The sequence below is a fragment of the Podarcis vaucheri genome, assembly GCF_965113315.1.
Source record: "Podarcis vaucheri genome assembly, chromosome: 2".
Taxonomy (NCBI): domain Eukaryota; kingdom Metazoa; phylum Chordata; class Lepidosauria; order Squamata; family Lacertidae; genus Podarcis; species Podarcis vaucheri.
In genome coordinates, this window is record NC_138760.1 from 69,826,154 (window position 1) to 69,845,286 (window position 19,133).

Below are 19,133 nucleotides of genomic sequence, written 5' to 3' on the forward strand. Positions count from 1 at the left end.
CAAAAAAAAGATAATGATATAGAAATAACATTGATTATTATAATTAATGAACATAGGATTCCACCAAGGTTGGGAGAAAGCTCATATAGTCTACAACCCTCAGTTTATAGCAGCACCTTATTTGCCCCCCATCATTACAGATGCTTTAGCTATGATTCCTGCATTGCAGAGGGTTGGACTAGATTACCCTTGGGTCTCTTCCAACTCTAAGATTCCACGTTTAAGCCTTATTTAGAATAAAACATCTGAACTGTAGCTCAGATAATCTTCTCTTTGTGCAGATTCATGCCCCAAAACCCTCATTTGAAAAGCATGCTCTTGTGCAGTTCAGCAGAATCCGACTCGGTCACTCAATTCAGTTTGTTTAATGACAGGACCTACTGGCTTTTGAGTTAGAGTGATGCAGCTGTGCTTATTTTACCTCAGAGGGGACGAATTAAAACTGGTAGCCTACATGGTTCTTGGACTGCCAACAGCCCACCCACCCCTCCGTCCCCAGCCAGTACATTTCCACAATTAAAAAAAGAAAAAACACCACAGGGCTGCCTTTGCTGTAGTGATTCACCTATCAGTACTGCAGCAGTGATTCATCTATCAGTGCTGCAGAAAAGTGATTACACAACAACAGTTTCCATTGCAGAGATGTTGAAAGAATGAGAACCACGGAGCACAGGGAGCCTGCTTGCCGTGAGCTGCGGGTCACATTCTCCCCTTACATAAATTAGCTAAACTCTGACCCTCGTGTCTAACTTTAAATCTGGAAACCTGCAATGAAATCATCCCAGAGTCAGTTGCTAAACAAAGTGTGCTGGAATGCTTTTAGAGCTGGAAGGCTGAAATTCATCATGATCAACCCTTTTCTGGCGGAACCCAACAATCGCAAGATGACAAAGATCCTTAGAGTAAGCCATGAGCTGCCAGTACTTCTAAGAACTTCTCACACTACCCCACTGTAGAACCCACAGATCTTATCAAGTGTTGCCATGGGCTCCTAATGTATATTTTGGAGTTTGGGGGACAAGCTTTGATTATGCAGCAAATGCAGAAATAATAGTTACACAAAGAAGCTGTGTACATCGTAAGCATGTGATGGACAGATGATCCATGAGAGGACCCAGTCTCATACAAATGTATGGTGCATGGAGATGGGGACTGAGAGCCCACACCTCATTCTCATGCCAAACTCCATGTAAAAGAAGCAATCAATCCTAGGCCAGCCAGAAATGCAAACAGTAGGGAACAGAGTACAAACTGCCACTATTCATGGCCATGCATTGAAGAGAAGTTCCCTTCCCGTGTTTAGTGAACAAATGGAGAAAGGGGGAATCAGGATCACAGCTACTGTCCCAGCTCCTGGCCTCTCCCTTACGCATCTGAAGGCTGTATGCATAGTTAAATCCCACCTGCACCAAACATTTAAAGCAGTATCACGGCACTTTAAAACAGCCATTGCTTCCCCCAAAGAGTTCTGGGAAGTGTAGTTCGTTAAGGGTGCTGAGGGTGGTTAGGAGACCCCTATTCTCCTCACAGAGCTACGATTCTCAAGAATGGTTCAACAATTTTAATTGAGGGAATTGCAGCTCTACGAGAAAAAGAGGGATTGCCTAACAACTTTCGGGCCCCTTAAACAAGCATTCACATGGGGAAGTGACAATGGTTTAAAGCAGAATGATTCCACTTTGAATGTATTGTGCATGGTTCCTCAAACAAGATCAGGAATTCTACAAGAGGCAGGATCTCTGCAAATACACATTATGTGTAGACATGGTGATGGCTGCCATCTTGGATGCCTTTAAAGGGGGATTAGATGAATTCATGAAGGATAAGACTAACAGCAGGTACTAGTTATGACAGCTAGTTCCCCCCCCCCCACACACACACACACAAATGTGTTCAGACCTTCAGACCTTGTTCACTGAACAAGTGAAAATGACTAGAGGAAGAGGCAGGCACAGTCTTCAAGGCTGAGAAAAATAGGAGGGAGGAGGAAGTCATTTGGAAAATGCAGTAAGCTTTGCCTCCATACTGTTTTGCTTGGTGTTTCAAGACGTCTATCATTCGTGAATATTTTAACAATCTACAGCTTCTGACCGATCAAAATACCTTTTAGTGGCATATGCCCTAGTTATTTTGTTAATGCTCACCACTTATGTCTGCATTATCCAATGACTGTACATTCTGTTCTTATAAAGAATTGATAAAAAACAAGCATAACAAACAAATGCAGCACTTTCCCAGCTTCCATGGCTCACAGGTTCCCCCTTCAGATGCCAAATACAGGTTCCCTGAGGGCATGTTGTTGCATAAAATACTTTTTAGTGGGAGCAAGAGAAAGTTTGCCCTGGACTCCGCAGACAATAATATCCATATCCTTGCCTTAAATCCCTTTTGGATAATAGCAGCGAAGGCTAACCTGTGGCTTTCCTGTATCTTTAAGGCCTTTGCCAAGCCTTTGCCTTGCACAAAATATTTAAGTGCCTTTGCCATTTCCTAGCCAAGCAACATTGTAAGGGGTTATATGGACTGGGCTAAGGTGGTGGGTACATTGCTGCATCTTCACAGCACCCAAGTATGTCTTCTTTCAGTTGGGTCTTTGCACCTAGGTGATAAGATGGAAGAGGAAGTAGTGGAGAGACTGTTCATTTTGTCCCACTTGGTTGACTGAAAAAGCAGTCTAAAGGCAACACGGTAGCAAGGTACAGATTCTGCAAGTAGCCTTGAGTCTCGTCAGGGGAAAAGGCACATTATATAATAAGAGTATATATATGAAAAAGCAGTCTAAAGGCAACCCGGTAGCAAGGTGCAGATTCTGCAAGCGGCCTTGAGTCTCATCAGGGGAAAAGGCACATTATATAATAAGACTATATAATAAGCAATTAAATCTGAGCACCGCTCTTGCTTTGTGTCAAGTATAATCGGGATCACCACTCAAACAACTCTGCGCCTTACTTCTGCAAGCAGCACCATGCTTTGCAGAATCCAACTCTTTTACTTAAGATTGCCACATTGTCTCCTGTCTGGGGCCTTGGTGATGACTAGCCACATGCCAAGAGCGGATGCACAGAATTTAGGACTGTGTCAGTTTGCCAGATTACTGCCAGGCTTCTTCAGGCCCATTAACAGTTTATGGGCTATTCTTACATAGCCCTACAGACCTGATCCACAACATGCTCTACTAAAAAGTTATGCCATAGCCAGGCTCAGCAAGATCTAGTGTTTGTTGTGCTCGAGTATTCCACCATAGATTCACCCGCTGTGCTGGGGAAGTCATCTCTATCTCTGCACTATCCATCTGTAAAATGGGTTGGTGTCTTCTAAATGCTCGACAGAATGCTGACAACATGAGCGTAAGAGAGAGGTGATTTGAAGTGAGTTTATAGTCAAGCTCAACTTGTTATCTGTACTGTGTGTACTTTCAGTTCTTGCTTTCTGCCTGTGACACGGTGAAGTCTGGATTGTGTTAGAACAGTCTGAGGTGGCTTGGTATCTTGTATGGATAGTATTGCTTAGTGGCAAGAGACTCGGAGGCACAAGCAGCAGTTGTATAACTTTGGTGACAGGTCCAAGACATTTTGCTGCTTGAGGTGAAGTATAAGATTCCTTCCCATTTTTAGTGGCTACATTCTCCCATTTCTCATATGTCCCTTTGCTAGAGCATCCTGTTTCTAAAGTACAGCTTCAAGCTAAGGCCTTTCTACAGGGGCATTATATGGGGGGGCAGCTTGTGACAGCCACCTAAAGAAGGGATGGGGTACCTTGCTCTCCAGATGTTGTTGGACTTCAACTCCCATGGTCCCTGGCCATCAGCTACGCTGGCTGAGGCTGATGAGCCCAGCATCACCTGCAGCTGGAAGATCACAGGTACCTCATCCCTATCCTAAAGCTACTGTAGGCGAGATTATAATATAGATCTAACTTGTAAGAGTGTAACTTGCACTCTTTCACCTGCTTGCTCATCTGTTTTGTCACACGTGGGACATCACAACCTTCTGCTTGTATGAAGATTGCAATATGAAGAAAAAAACAGCCTGAGTTTAGGGTCTTGCCACATGTCATATTAATCAATTGCTGTTTCTTCACCTGTCTCCCACCCAACATCTACACCTGATGTTCAACTGTTCTGTTTTGTATCCAGGTCTTCTTGTGTGTGTAAATAAAGGGTTGAGGGTCTTAAATCATTTGATATGATTGAAGACGGGTTGCTGGATAGGTGGCTGATGCACTGTTCAAAATGTGGACCAAGATTAAATTGCTTAAACAGTCTCTGTCTAAGAGAATTATGAAGAACACAAGGGGGCTGCATTGAGCACATCCCAGACCAATACCATTTCTCTCCAGTTACCCTGTGTTCCCACATAATTATAGCTTATGCGTCTCCATCACTCCTAAACATTTGGTGAGGAAACAAACAACGTTCCATTTTTTAAAAAAAAAACTTGGATATAATCACTTATTTATTTTAAAGTAACTGTTCTGTTGGAGGGGTTCCCTACTGTAGTTCCATGGTGTTTCTGTGTGGAGGGTCCACCAGCCTCTGCCTTGACTTGCTAAGGCACCTCTTCTCCCTCTTGTGTGGCAGCCATGTCAAGGTGGTTTTAAGGAAACAGGGACCAGAAATGCTTCTTCCTGTTTCCTGAGCCCCAGGACCTTCTTCCAATGGCACCAACTCCAGAAGAAGAGATTCCTTTGCAAAGGAAAGAGATCTTTGAATAGACTCGCTTTTCCTCCCCATCACAGTGTTGCGGAAGGAAACCTCTAGTCCCTAGAGCAGTATAATGGGGAGGAAAAGAGCTAGAAATCCCACCCCACCCCCTTATTTGGCTGGTCTGCCTGCCTGTGTGAATGTGTTTGTCTGCCTGTGTATGCTCCTCACTGCTGAGGGGATGTGTGAGAGACACTGCTGCCTGGCTATCTTTGTGTTCTGCCTTTGGCAAGTGAGCCTAGCTGAATCTGTAAATGTTGTGTGTTCACTTGTCTACCTGTTTGTACCACCTCTGCTCAGTGCATATGTGTGTGTGCACCTGCTTATGTGCATTCATGTGTGGTCTGCATGCACACAGATGTGCTGTATGGGGTGTGCACACAAGTGCATGTTGGCCAAATGAACCACCTTGTAGCCTTGCAGGATGAAAGGGAAATGTACGGCTTAAGAATTGCCCCTGCATTAAACCCAATCATTTCTGCAACAGCAGCAATACTTGCCCTTTAACTATTGTATGTAAAACTCTACTTGATGTTTGCATATGCTCTCGTCCTTAATGTTTTAAACAGGTTTTATTTCATTTTTTAATTCTATTGTTTTACTACATTGCTATTTGCCACCCTGGGCTCTTTTTCAAGGAAGGGCAAGATGGAAATTTAATGAATCAAAATAATATTGTTCGCAATCCATTTCAGACTTCGGAAATCAGGTTTAGGATTATACAAAAACATGGGATTGGTAGGAACCTATTTCTAACCCACTTAAATTTGGTGCAGCTTACTCACAGGTAATTGTGTAAAGGATTGCTGCTAAAGGCAGAGAAGATCCCAAAGGTTTGTTTTAAGTTGAGTCTACTAGAAAATATTTGACTGAGGTGGGAGTCCTAGCAATCATAATTTTGAAGAGAAGAAACATTAAACTAGCCTAAAAAGAAAAGGTTTCAATTTCCCTGGATTTTATTGCATGCTGTTTCTTTCACAAACCAAAGCAATAATAGAAAGAAATTATGACATGAAGATGAATAGAGCAATAAATGTGGCTCTGAAAACAACAGAATGCCAGTTTGATGAGTTTCCATAAGGAAGCTCTTGTCTGTTGTGAAATGCATTAAATTGTTGCTCTAAGAGGTGAGCTGAAGAAAGAGCACTTTCTATCATACAGGCAATATTAACTAAATACACAGGGCTGCCTTATTTTCCTGACCAAGTCTCTAAACCGTTACTAGCAAAGCAACAAGCAGAAATTGAACATGCAAAAACCCTCCTAGCACAAAGACAGTGGTTGGGAGAGCTGCACCTCTTGAATATCTGCCTGCTGCGTGGCTGTCAAAGGCACAGTGTCTCCAGAAGAAAAATGTGATAACCCAAACTGACTCCAACAAACTACGCAGTCAGCTTTTCATGCTAGAAGTTTGACAGAAAGGGTGAGGATTTTACAACTGAATAAAAAAATCACTGATCTGGACCAGCCTTTTCAGGAAAGTCTCTCTCACACACACACTGTCTATCTATATGCAAATACCATAGAAGAATAAAGGTATTTTGTGACAAACAAGCCATTAAGCTGTTTGGGAGAGTGGTTTAAATGGTTACAGACACAAAAGTGAATCCAGTACTATAGCTCATGGCGGAATTAAAGGTTAATTTCAGATCAGTTTCTTGTTGTAAAACCAGGAATATAGTTGGAATTCTACACAAGAAATATAAATCTCTCCATAATAAACTGAATAAATGTTCAGCTAATTCCTAAATGAATCCTTGTGACTACTGCTGGTCATGCATATTTTGCTGAATTTACAAAACATAAATAACGTAACATGCTGTTTACAGGCAAGTCCTGACAAGAAATTCATGACCCAAAGTGAGGGCTAGCTTTTATGCTAACCGCTGATTACCGTCACAGAAACGGAAATCTTTGTGCTGTGTTATATAAACACACACACGCCCCAAAACCAAGTGCTAAATTAAAGGATTTAACAGTGAGATCCAAGCAGATTTACTCAGAAGCAAGTCACATTGTGTTCAATGGGGCTTACTCCCAGGTAAGCATGCATAGACTTACAGCTTTAATCTATATTATCCAGAGAGTTATTTGCACCCTGCAACATGTTCCCTCCTGAATAAGCCTAAAGAGGAATCTAGGAAGACTGCCTTTGAGATTGGTAAAGCTGAGGTGACCTAGAGCTTGTGGGATTCAAGAGCAGCTGGATCATACAGGCTTCACTGATTCAGACCTTCATCTCTTTACAGGATTGCTGAGGCCCTCACATCATTCTTCATTTGTTAAGAGCCTGTTATAAAACACCAGCTCAGAGTCTGCAATGACTCAAATGCAGAGCACAGGTGTTTCATAAAACAGGTGAGCCTAGCACAGTGGAATAAGCTCATCCAGCCTCCACTTGACAGTTTCCTCCTCTTCAGTTTGATGGTTACTCCCCCCCCCAACACAATGTCATGCTAATTCAATAGGTGCAGCTTTCTCTTTCACTGCCTCTCTATACCAGGAGTCTGTTGAATTTCTGCCTATCAGCCAACTATTTAAAGAAAGCCTGGGGTGGAAATCACAACACTCCCTGAGTTTGGGGAGTGGGCATGTAAATGATGAGGTGAAAGAGGGAGTGTATGTCTTCTCTAGGGAAGGATAGCACAGTCCATAGACCATAAGACTCTTAATCTCAGGATTGTGGATTCAAGCCCCACATCAGGCAAAAGATTCCTGCGTGGCAGGGGGTTGGACTAGATGACCCTTGTGGTCCCTTCCAGCTCTATGATCAGGGAAGAAATAGCATTGTGCGTTACACTTTTATTTTGTGCAGCAAAGCATGTACTGGGTTCAAATCCCCACACTGTCTTGGGCAAGTCATACTGCCTAGTAAGTTCAGAAAGGACTAAGTCCTACCCCATGGGCTTAGCCAAGGGGGGGCAGCTGCCCCCATAAAAAACCTCCATAAAAGTACATAGGAAATTGAGGTTCTCCCCCCCCCAACAAAAGGCCTGCCCCCTAACAAAAATCCTGGCTGCTCCCATGCCCTACCCTATCTTATTTTTGTGTTCTGTGCCCACAAAGAGGAGCCAAAGGCGACCACATGTTCCCCACACCCCTGAACAGATCCAGCAAATCCGGCAGCACAATTCGCATAGGTCAGCTTTTCAAAGGTCCCACGAGGTGCCCTATAAAAGGGCTGTGCCTGCCATATAAGGCAAAGCCATGCTTTTTTCTATAAAAAGACAAACCAACAAACCCTCGTTGTATAAGTAATTTTCTGATGTCACCATCGCCACTGGACGCGTTCTTCTCCTTGACACACGCGCAGCATAAAAAGTTGCAAGAGAAGCAAACTTCCCAAAAGTTTGCATTAATATTTTTTTTAATTATTATTAAAAGTAAAGAGCTGTTTTAGCAGAATGCGACATGCATATGTGGCATACGCGGAAGGCGGCTCCGTGTCCGCAAAGTCTCTTGCCTGTAACGAGCAGGAAACGAGGAACTCGGCGACAAACTGTTATCGAGGATTGTCCCTCGCTGCTTACACAATGCGATACGGTGACAAGTTGCATAACCGGCGACGGCGGGGTGTGTGTCTTCAAATTCAAGACTCCCGAAAGAAATCCGTCAAAGCCCCCCTATTAACCTGCCTTGTCCCTCCACCCCCACCAGACCCGTCAGTGTCCCCAGTCCCCAATAAGGCATCTCTGGGGCATGCAACGCTTACCCAGCGTGACCCCTTTCTGCACGCTCCTCAGCGCTGCCCGGTAGTCTCTGCTTCTCAGCAGCTCCTGCAAGTCGGTCTTCAGCCTGGCCACTTGAGTGCCTTTGTCCAAGCATTTCTCCAACAGGTCACACAGCAGGACGTTGCAGGCCACCGTCCGCGATCCCAGCAGGACGGACTTCCCCCCACACAGCCGGCACTTGGAGGGCAAGTCTCCTCCGAGGCATCTTCTGCAGAAGGTATGGCCGCACGACACGGTCACTGGGTCCCACAGAGCCCGCTGGCAAAAGGCGCACAGGAAAATCTCCATGGCTCCTGCCACGGAGAGAGAGGGCAGGCAGGCAGCGGGGCTGGCTAAAGGGTGCCTCCCAGGGCAACGGGCGAAGGGCGATCGCCTCTGAAGAAGAGCGGCATCGAAAAGAAGAGCGGGGATGGAATCGGGGGGCGAGGGGTGGGGAGAGGATTTCCCTGGAAAGCCGAGTCTCCCGTGGGAGCAACTTGGCGTGGCGAAGTAGCCTCCTGCAGCGACCGGGGACACTTTCCCAAAAAGGCCGGGAGGTTCACCTTCCTGCTTTTGTGGGGGGGGGGGGGCAAGACCACGAGCCGAGTGGCTCGCTCGCTCTTAAAGGCGCAGCGCTCTTCCCCGGAGGTTCCCCACGCAGAGCGCACTCCGGAGAACTTTGCAACGGATCGAGAAGCAGCAGCTGGTGCAATGAGAGCAGCTTTCCGCTTTCACTTTCCTTTGTTTATTGCGGGTCGTCGTCCCACCCCTTTTTATTGCCCCTATTTCATCCCTTTTCACCCAAGAGGTGCCTGCTCAGCCTCGTCGCCCGAGACATAGAAGCTTTCAAATGCATCCAGACAGACACCAAAACAAAAACAACAGAGGGAGGCGGCGGCGCAGGGGAGGATGACCCTTTGTCCCCACCACGACCGGGGAAAAGTCAAGCTCGCTCGCAGCGCGCCACCCGCCGCTCCCCTGCCGCGTCTGCGCGGAAACTAAGCGAGCAGGTTACTTTTTGGAGAGGTGCCGGCCGGGGAGGAGTGGAGGTTGCTTGTGTAAGTGCGAGCTCCACCCGCCCCCTTCTCCTCAAACTCTTCTGACGGGTCCTGCTGCGATCGTGCCACTTCGCCGACGCGCTGCCCATCCGCTCCCCTTTCCAAGAGGCTGAGAGAGAAGCGAAAAGCATCCGATTTCCTCCCTCGCCTCTGGATTCATGCAGGGCGCACCGGCCGCCTCTCCGCGTGCATCAACTTGGGGCGAGTTAGCAGGAGGGGAGAAGCGTGGCGGCAGGATTTGCAAACAGAAAAAGCACAATCGGTCACTTTTCTTTTCCTGCTCACTCGCCAGATTGCTTCCGACCCCTTTGGTTACCTTCCGGACACAGGCGCGCGCACAAACATGAAACAACAACAGAAAAGGCCCAAATATTACATAAAATGTGGAGTAGCCCCATGTGATGGAGCCGGAAAGCTGCTCCATTGGCTGCCGGCTTCGGCCCGCCCCTGTTGTGAAACAGCCATTGCGGAGCGCGTTTCATAACCTCTGAAATGGGCAGTTCGGAGTTTGGAGGTGGGGGCGGGAAGGGAAGACGGGAGAGAGAGAGAAGACCCTACTTTGGGGGGGGGGGGGACTGGGATCTGTTTTGAAGTCCCCAACCAGGAGGAGGGAGTGGCGATTGCTTGCGAAGCGCAGTTGATGCATTGCAAGAGGCCAAGACTCCTGGGTCAGCTCTGCGTGTTCTCGCAGGCAGCCCTTAGTCAACCTATAGCCCTTCAGCTCGGCGTTGCCTCTTCGTCGTTATGCTTCCCCCGGTGAAATGACGCTCTCGGGAAGTATTTGCATGCAGAGTACAAAATGTTCCGGATCTGAAATGATTGCTCATGAAATGAGCAGCGCGAGCAATCCCAGGCAAGTTTGCTCGGAAGAACCAAAGTGCCAGGGAAAGGCGTAGCTGGTAGGTGAGCTGTTCCCTTCCTTATAGGGAGCAGGGCCCATGGAAGAACCTGGTGGAAGTGGCCTTTTGGGTGTGGTGTGGACAACGCAGCAGTAGGGGACAAAGGTGCCATAATTTACTGGGTGGCTGTCAGGCTTACTTGGGTGGCCATGGGGCAGCCTTCCCCTTGAGACCCAAATAATTTCATAGGGTTGTTCTGATGAGGCTAAAAGGGACATGGAGGAAAGAACACTGCCTCAAATGTTTGCGCAAATCGCCAGGATAGAAATGCACTAAATAACGTATCTGGTAACTTGTGAGCCATCAGGATAATTCAGTTCCCCTTCTGTTTGTCCCCCATCATAGGAGTGGTGTGGCCAATCCATAGGCCTGTTTAGCTCCCCCAGGCCTCCCCATTTGGCCCACCAGACCATTTGGGCCAAGGCACAACCCTGACATCAGGTGTGGGACACGTAAACACAGGGCTGGGCCAAAGGGGGGTCGGAATTGGAAGATGCTTTGAAGCCTCAAACAGTCAGCAGATTGAGCTTTAAAGTGCAAATTGCAAGCACCAACGATCAGCTGGTTGTCAGTGCTTGAAGATGAGTGGCATTAGAGAGTTCTGCTTTGGAAAGAAAGAAAAAATGCTCCAGTTAAAGGAGCATTATGAGGAAGTTGCTGTAGGCCCTGATGGGCAGTTACAGGGACCTCCTTTGTCAGCTGTTAAAGTTCAATCATCCAATGTGATTAGAACATAAGGTGATTGGCAGGTAGGTGGTCCCACTCTTCTGCCAAAGTTGAGAGGGTGAGGAGAATCTACCATCTTGAATTCAGAATGCAATAAAACTGCAATAGTCTCTTAGAGTTTGTTTGTTTTTTTAAAATAAGAATCTTCGTTTACATCTATCAATCTTAAATGTTATGTTTCTGTCTCTAAAATGGGCACACGTTTTTTGGGAAAGTCTTCTACTTTCTTAATTACCTGATGTCAGATTTCAGAAACTTCATTGAATTATTTGCTCTGCACATAGTGCACTTTCCTGCTTTCCATTTGGGGTGCAAGTTGTGTTGGTCTGCGGTTGCTGGATGCCATGCGTGGATAGAATCGACTCGTGTCAGGGGGCTTGTAAGTACAAGCAATGGATGGATGAGGTGGGAAAGGGGGAATCTGTGTGAACAAGAGTGGTGGTACTGCTTACCTGGGTTTGGTTTCCTTTGGAGCAGAGAACACTGGAGACATGATATTTTTGAATAGTTGAGTTTCTTTACAAATATGCATGTAGAACATGGATGGAGACAAACTAAACATGCCCAAAACAGCATTTTCACTTCCCCACATCAGATCTCCAGGTACTTTTTGCTTACAACTCCAAGCTTGAATCTCAAGGCGCAATTTCTCTTTTGTTCCTTTTCACAGACACACCTGCCTTCATTCAATTAAGCCAAGGGGCCTCCAGGGAATACTCAGAATATTCCAGAGATTTAGGTACCAAGAACCCATCTTTTAACACTCACAGACATACATTAAGGATCACCAAGCAGCCATTACACAAGAATATAAGAAGAAGTGTCAAAGGGCCCTCTAGCCCAGCAACCTGTTCTCTCAGCCTATGGGAATCTCACAGACGATTATGGGAAGCTCTCAAGGAGCCTCACCATTCTTTTTCCAGCATATGAGCTGAGTGACAAGCAGGGCTTGGCCACCTTTCATAACACCATTGTAGTCAGCACTGCGAAAGAGGGCAGAGGCAGATGGCTACTGGGATGGGCACAATATCAGGGAGTCTCAGAAAAACAGTTCACACACATTCATCGCTGAGCTTAGAGCCAGTTTGCATGTTACCACAGCCACACAGAAGCCATCACAGGAAATGTTTTCTCAGACCATAGACTCCATTCCAAAGCAAGACTTCCAAAATGGTCTTCCGTGTAGGAAATCAAGAGCTGTCTTCATTCTCTTGGGCATAACACGAATTTCCCACAGTTCACCAATGTCTTTTGATGCAAAGTTTGCTAATCGTACACCATCTTATGTATCCTTCCCCTTAGCATTCAAAGTTACACATGACTTCCCACCCCCCTCACAAAGAAGTTATCGGGGGTAATTTCAGAGAAGAAAATTGGAATAGCTGATTGCCATGGAAACAAACTCTCTACGCATTACATCGTCATGCAGATTGTGGAATAAATGCATTTTAAGATGTGAAATGCTACCGAGGGGGCTGGTGTGCTTATGCAGTAAAATAAGCCGATATTTCAGAGAGGGGAAATTGGTGCCCTTGGGATGTTGCAGAACTGCAGCTCCCAACAAACCTCTCCATTTGCCATGTTAACCGAGACTGATGGGATATGGAGTCCAGCCAAAGGTTTCCGCATCCATGCCTGTTATTGTGAGTTTAACAGCCTGTCTTTTTTTGGTTGGTTGGTTGATTGTGCTTGTTATGTAGAGGGCCGTGCATATTGATGGTTGTGTTATATAACTAAGTAATAACAACGTTATTAACCCACAAAGTATCCGTAAGCATTCCTAACTTATCTAATTATTTTAACAATACTCAACATCTTCTTTAAAAATGAATTTTTTTAAGGGAGTGGCATGCCCCACTTCCCTTGCTGGTAAGAAATTTGAGAGGTTTGCCACTTATTGCTCTGTTTCCTTGCAATAAAAAAGTGAAGATTTATGGTGTATTTGTAATTTCTAGTTATTTTCAAATATGCCAGCATAGCATATTGAGACCAGTGAGATTTACATCAGACAGAATAAATGCTAATCCTGTTTTGGATTCCCCATTAGCAATAGTTGCATCCCTCCTTCAGGCAGCTCCAGCTCTCAGTCTGTCATTGTCCATTTTCAAACTGCCTTTGCTTTGTTTTTCTGCCGCACACAAAGTTTGTTTTCAGTTGTGATTGGAAGGCATGGTTTCCCACTACGTGAGGGAGCCTGACATGCTCCATCTCCCCTTATTTCCTGTTTCACACCCCAAGATGGATATTATAAGCTTCACTGACTGGTTTCAAACAAGCCATGGCATTATGATGTTTGAACTTTGGGAACTCTGGTTTGTTTAAACCCTGGTTTGAGAGTAAGCCACAGATCAAAACACTGGTATAAAGGGACAGCAGCAGCTGATTCAAAAGTTGGCAATCCTATTTGAAATCAAGCAACACTGCCAAAGCTTGCAACAGTATGAGTTAATATGAACTGGGGCTGATTGGGGAATATATTCTAGTATTGCAGAGTGTGATTTGGCCATAACTGGTGCTTGACTGAACAACAGAATACAAAATATGATACCTTTTATTGAAATGCGAAATGATCTCTATACTGTAGATGTTTCCTTTATGCAACGTTGGAATTTTAAACAGGTTTATTAGGCACACCCATTAAGAAACAAATCTATTACTGAGACTTAAGATGTGATTGCAACAAGCAGACCAGAAGCATACAGACTCCTGTAAAGAGACATCAAAGCCGTTGATTTGTTATCAGATTCCAAGAGAGAGCCCTAAGGTGCTTTACTTTCAACCAGACTCTTTCTCTCTCAATCTCTCTCCCTCTTTGCACTGGGCCCGGGGGTAACCTGTGAAACATGGTCCAGGACCAGTCTAGAACCCGAAGGTTCCGCTGGGAGTCAGTCTGACAGGGCCAAGGCAGGACACGAGGCAAGGACAGGTGCAGGATCTAGCATACAGCAATGTTGCTCCTGCAACCTGGGGCGGGGTCTGACAGCCTTTTATCTTTGTCGGGGTAGATGCCAGTACTGATCTCCTGGCAACTCACCTCCCTGTCTCGCCCAAAGGTGAGCACTCCTCCTGCGAGTACTCAGGTCTCTCCTTCTCTCAGACCTTAGTCTCTGCAGCTTGGGAGACGTCAGTGGGTTACTAGACCCAGAGGCCACCTCAGCCTCCCCTGACCAAACCGGTAATGGAGCAGCTGTAAGTGATGGCCTAGCTGAAGGCAACAAGGTAATTCTCGCATCTGGAGCCAGGGCAGGCTCAGGCCCCTGACTCCGCCCAGCTGGTGTTTGTTGCAGGGGAACCTGTGCAGACTGGGACTCTTCAAGATCAGGCCCCAGACTTGGCTCAGATGATACCTGAGGCAAAGGATCCGGTGCAGACTGAGTCTCCTCTGGTTCCAAGTCCGAGCCTGAGTCCCAGGCCATCACACTCTTGGAGGTCACTTACACATCACCCCCTCCCCCCCAAGGACAGAAGAGGATACAGACTTGCATAAAATCTGCACATTATAGTTTATATAAGATGCTAGCTTTAGAAATAATTATGATAATTTAGATGGGGTGAGGATCCTCTGGTCCATGGGCCAAATGAAACCCACCTGGGATCCCAACTTGCCCCACAAAACCATTTCCACCAAAACATGCCCCCTACCCCTCACCTGACGTCATCAGGTATGGGGCAGCGACGGATGTGGCCACAAACTTAACCATGAGTTTAAAGTGAGCTTGAAGAATCCGACTGCTCCTACTGCTGTAGCAATTAGAATGATGGAAGATGGTACCGTTGAGAATGAATTATCCACGCGAAATTTTGCTCTGAGCAAATTTCTGTCAGTTGCACTTTTTAAAAGAACCCCATAATAAATCCATTTGATTTCAGTCACACAATCAGGGTTGCGACTGTATCTGAACATGAAAGCTTTTGGTCGAACACTACCACAGGGATTGAGATGGTTGGGCAACAAATCCCCTTATTTATTTATTCTTTAAAAACCCTCACCAACAGACGGCATCCGAATCAGAAAAGAAGTGGATGGAAAAAAATGGCCCAACATTAAAATTGGTGAGAAATACAAGTGATTTGAAATCTATTGGGGAGATGGGGCAACCACATTGACTCTTGGATGAATGCTCCCTTGCTATCCCTCTTGCTGTTCTGGCTTCTGGGATAGCTGTATATCCTGCATTCGCTCCATAAGACGCACACACATTTCCCCTTCCTTTTTAGGAAGGAAAAAAGTGAGTCTTATAGAGCAAAATATACGGTAAATCAAATTGATTTAAATCACAATTTAAATCACTATTCAGTGAGACTTGATTTAAATCTTTTTTTAAAAAGAAAGACTCATTCTTGCTGGTATAATCTTAATATTTACAACCAGATGAAGGTTTCATTTTTGGAATAATAAGTAGTATTTACAGTTTATATCAAAAATTACTGATTTGGTTATACTATTAGAAATACATATACAATTATGAAATTATTGTGAGGTTTAATAAGTTAACTGTTTATATTTGGACAGTTTTTCTGCTGTACTTTATTTCCTTAATAACAATTAAACAATTTATTTAACTAAAAGAATAACATTATAGCATCTGTATCCATGTTTGTTAGCTGATGTGGTTAAACAATTTTTTTTAAAGAAAACTTAGACTGAGTTTTAGCACACATGAAAAACTTGAAACAAATCCTTATTTCCTGTTGAATAGCCTTTGGACTATAACGTAACTTAAATAGAAAACTATCTTTTGAAAGATTTTTCCTCCAAAAGCATTTTATTTTAAAAATCCAATTAAAAATTTTAAAAATCCGATTAAAATTTTTTAAAATCTGATTTTTTATTTTTTTAAAATCCTTGATTTTTATCCACTCTGCCTGGAAGGAAGTCCCATTGAATTCAGTAGAAGGTACTTCTAAATAAGCATGTGCAGTCCTGGCTTAGAATAAAATACTTAGGGTTGCGTGACACATACAGCCTTGCCCTGGATGTTTCGCCACTTGTGGGAGTGGAAGCAGGCTTCCATCAAGCCAAAACATGAGGGAATTGTGGGGAATTTTTGATGACACTCCATCATCTGTGCAAAATTCTCATCTTTCCAAAGCCTGCAGGTGGGTGGACTGCTAGTTAGAAGAACTCACTGTAGACAGAAATGCTAACCAGCTCTTAAATTGGGACAAATATGTAATCTGTGGGGTTCTCCTCACCACCATCACCATCATGTACTTAAGGCACTGAGTGAATCATACTTGTTTTAATGATTCAGCAATCACAGGGAGTCTGAACACCAGCTTTTGCACACGTCGGGAGGTTGCTACATAACAGGAGCTTTCAAGTTATGTCACAGCAAAGCCTATCATCTCAGCAAGGGAAGAACAAAACATTTATGGAGTTCTACATCCTTCCAAAGCACTTTGGTCAAGCCTAGAGACCTACAACCCACCCTGTGGGCTTTTCCCAAGGTGTACCTTCAAGTGCATTTAAAAAGCAGGTTCCAATTGTAGAAAAATGAAACTTTTCTGGGAAAGAATGCAATTGATGCACCAACATGCGGAAAACCATGAAGCCTTTTCACAAAAACAGAAATGTTTCTACAGATCTGATAAATTTTGGGAAAGGAACTCTTGCAGGTAATGTTGCCCATTAATAGGTGGGAGAAGCAGAACTGGATTTTGATTGTTTTGTACTTTTAGCATTAGAGCTGTGAGAAGTCGCTTCTGGCATGAAAACCATCAACATAGTTTCTTATCATTATGTGCATCGCGCAAGTGCAGGCAACGACTGATTCAGCAAAGATATGACAGTCCGGTCAGGTTGACCTGGCTTGCAGTTCAGCTCTTTATGGCTCATCCTGCTTTCCCAAGCGGCTTTGGTCACATTCACACACCATCCATTTGAAGCACATGACTTCTCCCAAAGAATCCTGGGAATTGTAGCTCACCCCTCACAGAGATTGCGATTCTCAGCACTCATAACAAACTGTACTCCCCAAGGTACTTTGAAGGAAGCCATGCACTTTCATTGAGGACCTCTTTTTCCTTCTCTCTGTCCTTTGGTTCAAACCCTTGCCTCTGACCATGTGCCTTTTCAATCCCTTGAAAGAGCAAAGCATAGTTACATTTAATTTTGAAATATATATATCATCTGTCTGGCTCTCTCCACGTCATACAGAAAATTACTTTGAGGACTGGAGGAAAGCTGGCAAGGTGGTGTCCCAGTTACAGGAAAAGGGGTTTCTGGGGATCAGTGCTGGACCCTCTTGCTAGGGCCATGGGTTTAAGGATTCCCAAGGATGCCAGCCACTAGAATCTCCTTGATTCTTCTTCCTCATAAGATCCTTTCTTTCTGGCCAGCTCATAAATTTTATAGACACTGATTATGACCGCTACAAACTAAATAGTGCTTCTGTTGCTTCTACTATTAATCCCATTTCACAACAAGCTGCATCTACTGGTAGTCATTCACATGATAGCTATCCAAATGCCAAAACCACAGATACCTTCCCTTCCATAAGGGTGCCCTACCGTAACATTCCTCCGAGTGTTCAGAACAGAAATCCATTAGAATACAATCACAACATTGCTACCCAGATGTTATTTGACGTGGTTTTTAGAGTTTTAGATCTTCATGACATGCACACATAGATGCAGACCAACAATATAGACTTTGTTTTTCAGACGGTGCCTGACGCACAGAGATCCTGTAATTATTCCTCTATGCGTGAGCTCGCCTGAGTATTTCTCATAGTTAAGTAAGATGCTGCTATGGTTGTTGTTCAGATGTTCTGTTCAGGGACTCCTAAAGAAAACCTGTGTGTGATGACATGGTTATATAAATATGAGTGGATGCATGTAAACAAGATATCTCTTAAGTAATCATTACCGGCTCTCTTGCTTTCTCTGCTCCACCCTCCGATGCCTTATATAACAGGCATTTGGTTTATATACTGATTATTTTATGCAAGGTTGTGTGTCAAAGGGGGTAATGAAATACATGTGGGTGTTTTCCAATCCTAGTAAAGGGATTGGCTGGTTGGCTAGAACCCTGGAAAGGGTGTTACGTTATACAGCCAGGTTGTACAGCAACCAATCAGCTATACTTGACCAATTTAAATAACAAAAAACCAGGCTCCTTTGGTAGGTTAAGCTAGGGTTAGCCAGTATGATGACCACCTGAGGTTGCTGGACTCCAAACTCCCATCATCCATAATAAAAAAAAATCCTTCCAGTAGCACCTTAAAGACCAACTAAGTTAGTACTTGGTATGAGCTTTCGTGTGCATGCACACTTCTTCAGATACACTGAAACAGAAGTTGCCAGACCCTTCTATATAGTGACAAGGTGGGGAGGGGTATTACTCAGAAGGGTGGTGGGAATGGGAGATTGGCAGATAGCTGAAATGATCATCCATGACCTTGCTGGCTGGAGCTGATGAGAATCAAGATGGGTGACACCTGGCTTGAGAGCAGTACATGTGAAAAGGATCTAGGAGTCTTGGTTGACCACAAACTTGACATGAGCCAACAGTGTGACGCGGCAGCTAAAAAAGCCAATGCAATTCTGGGCTGCATCAATAGGAGTATAGCATCTAGATCAAGGGAAGTACTAGTGCCACTGTATTCTGCTCTGGTCAGACCTCACCTGGAGTACTGTGTCCAGTTCTGGGCACCACAATTCAAGAAGGACACTGACAAACTGGAACGTGTCCAGAGGAGGGCAACCAAAATGGTCAAAGGCCTGGAAACAATGCCTTATGAGGAACGGTTAAGGGAGCTGGGCATGTTTAGCCTGGAGAAGAGGAGGTTAAGGGGTGATATGATAGCCATGTTCAAATATATAAAAGGATGTCACATAGAGGAGGGAGAAAGGTTGTTTTCTGCTGCTCCAGAGAAGCGGACACGGAGCAATGGATCCAAACTACAAGAAAGAAGATTCCACCTAAACATTAGGAAGAACTTCCTGACAGTAAGAGCTGTTCGACAGTGGAATTTGCTGCCAAGGAGTGTGGTGGAGTCTCCTACTTTGGAGGTCTTTAAGCAGAGGCTTGACA

The 19,133-nt window shown here is 44.7% G+C and overlaps 1 protein-coding gene across 2 annotated transcripts in view; it reads right to left on the reverse strand.

Annotated features, from left to right (window-relative positions):
* Positions 1–9,883, reverse strand: part of LOC309525972 (LON peptidase N-terminal domain and RING finger protein 1-like) — a 35,241-nt gene extending 25,358 nt beyond the window's left edge. Inside the window, exon 1 of one of the 2 annotated variants that reach the window (XM_082211791.1) lies at positions 9,787–9,883. In XM_082211791.1, the coding sequence (XP_082067917.1) occupies positions 9,787–9,868 (82 nt within the window). In that variant the 5' untranslated portion in view covers positions 9,869–9,883. The other variant, XM_082211790.1, reaches the window with a different exon arrangement.
* Positions 9,884–19,133: the final 9,250 nt, after the last annotated feature.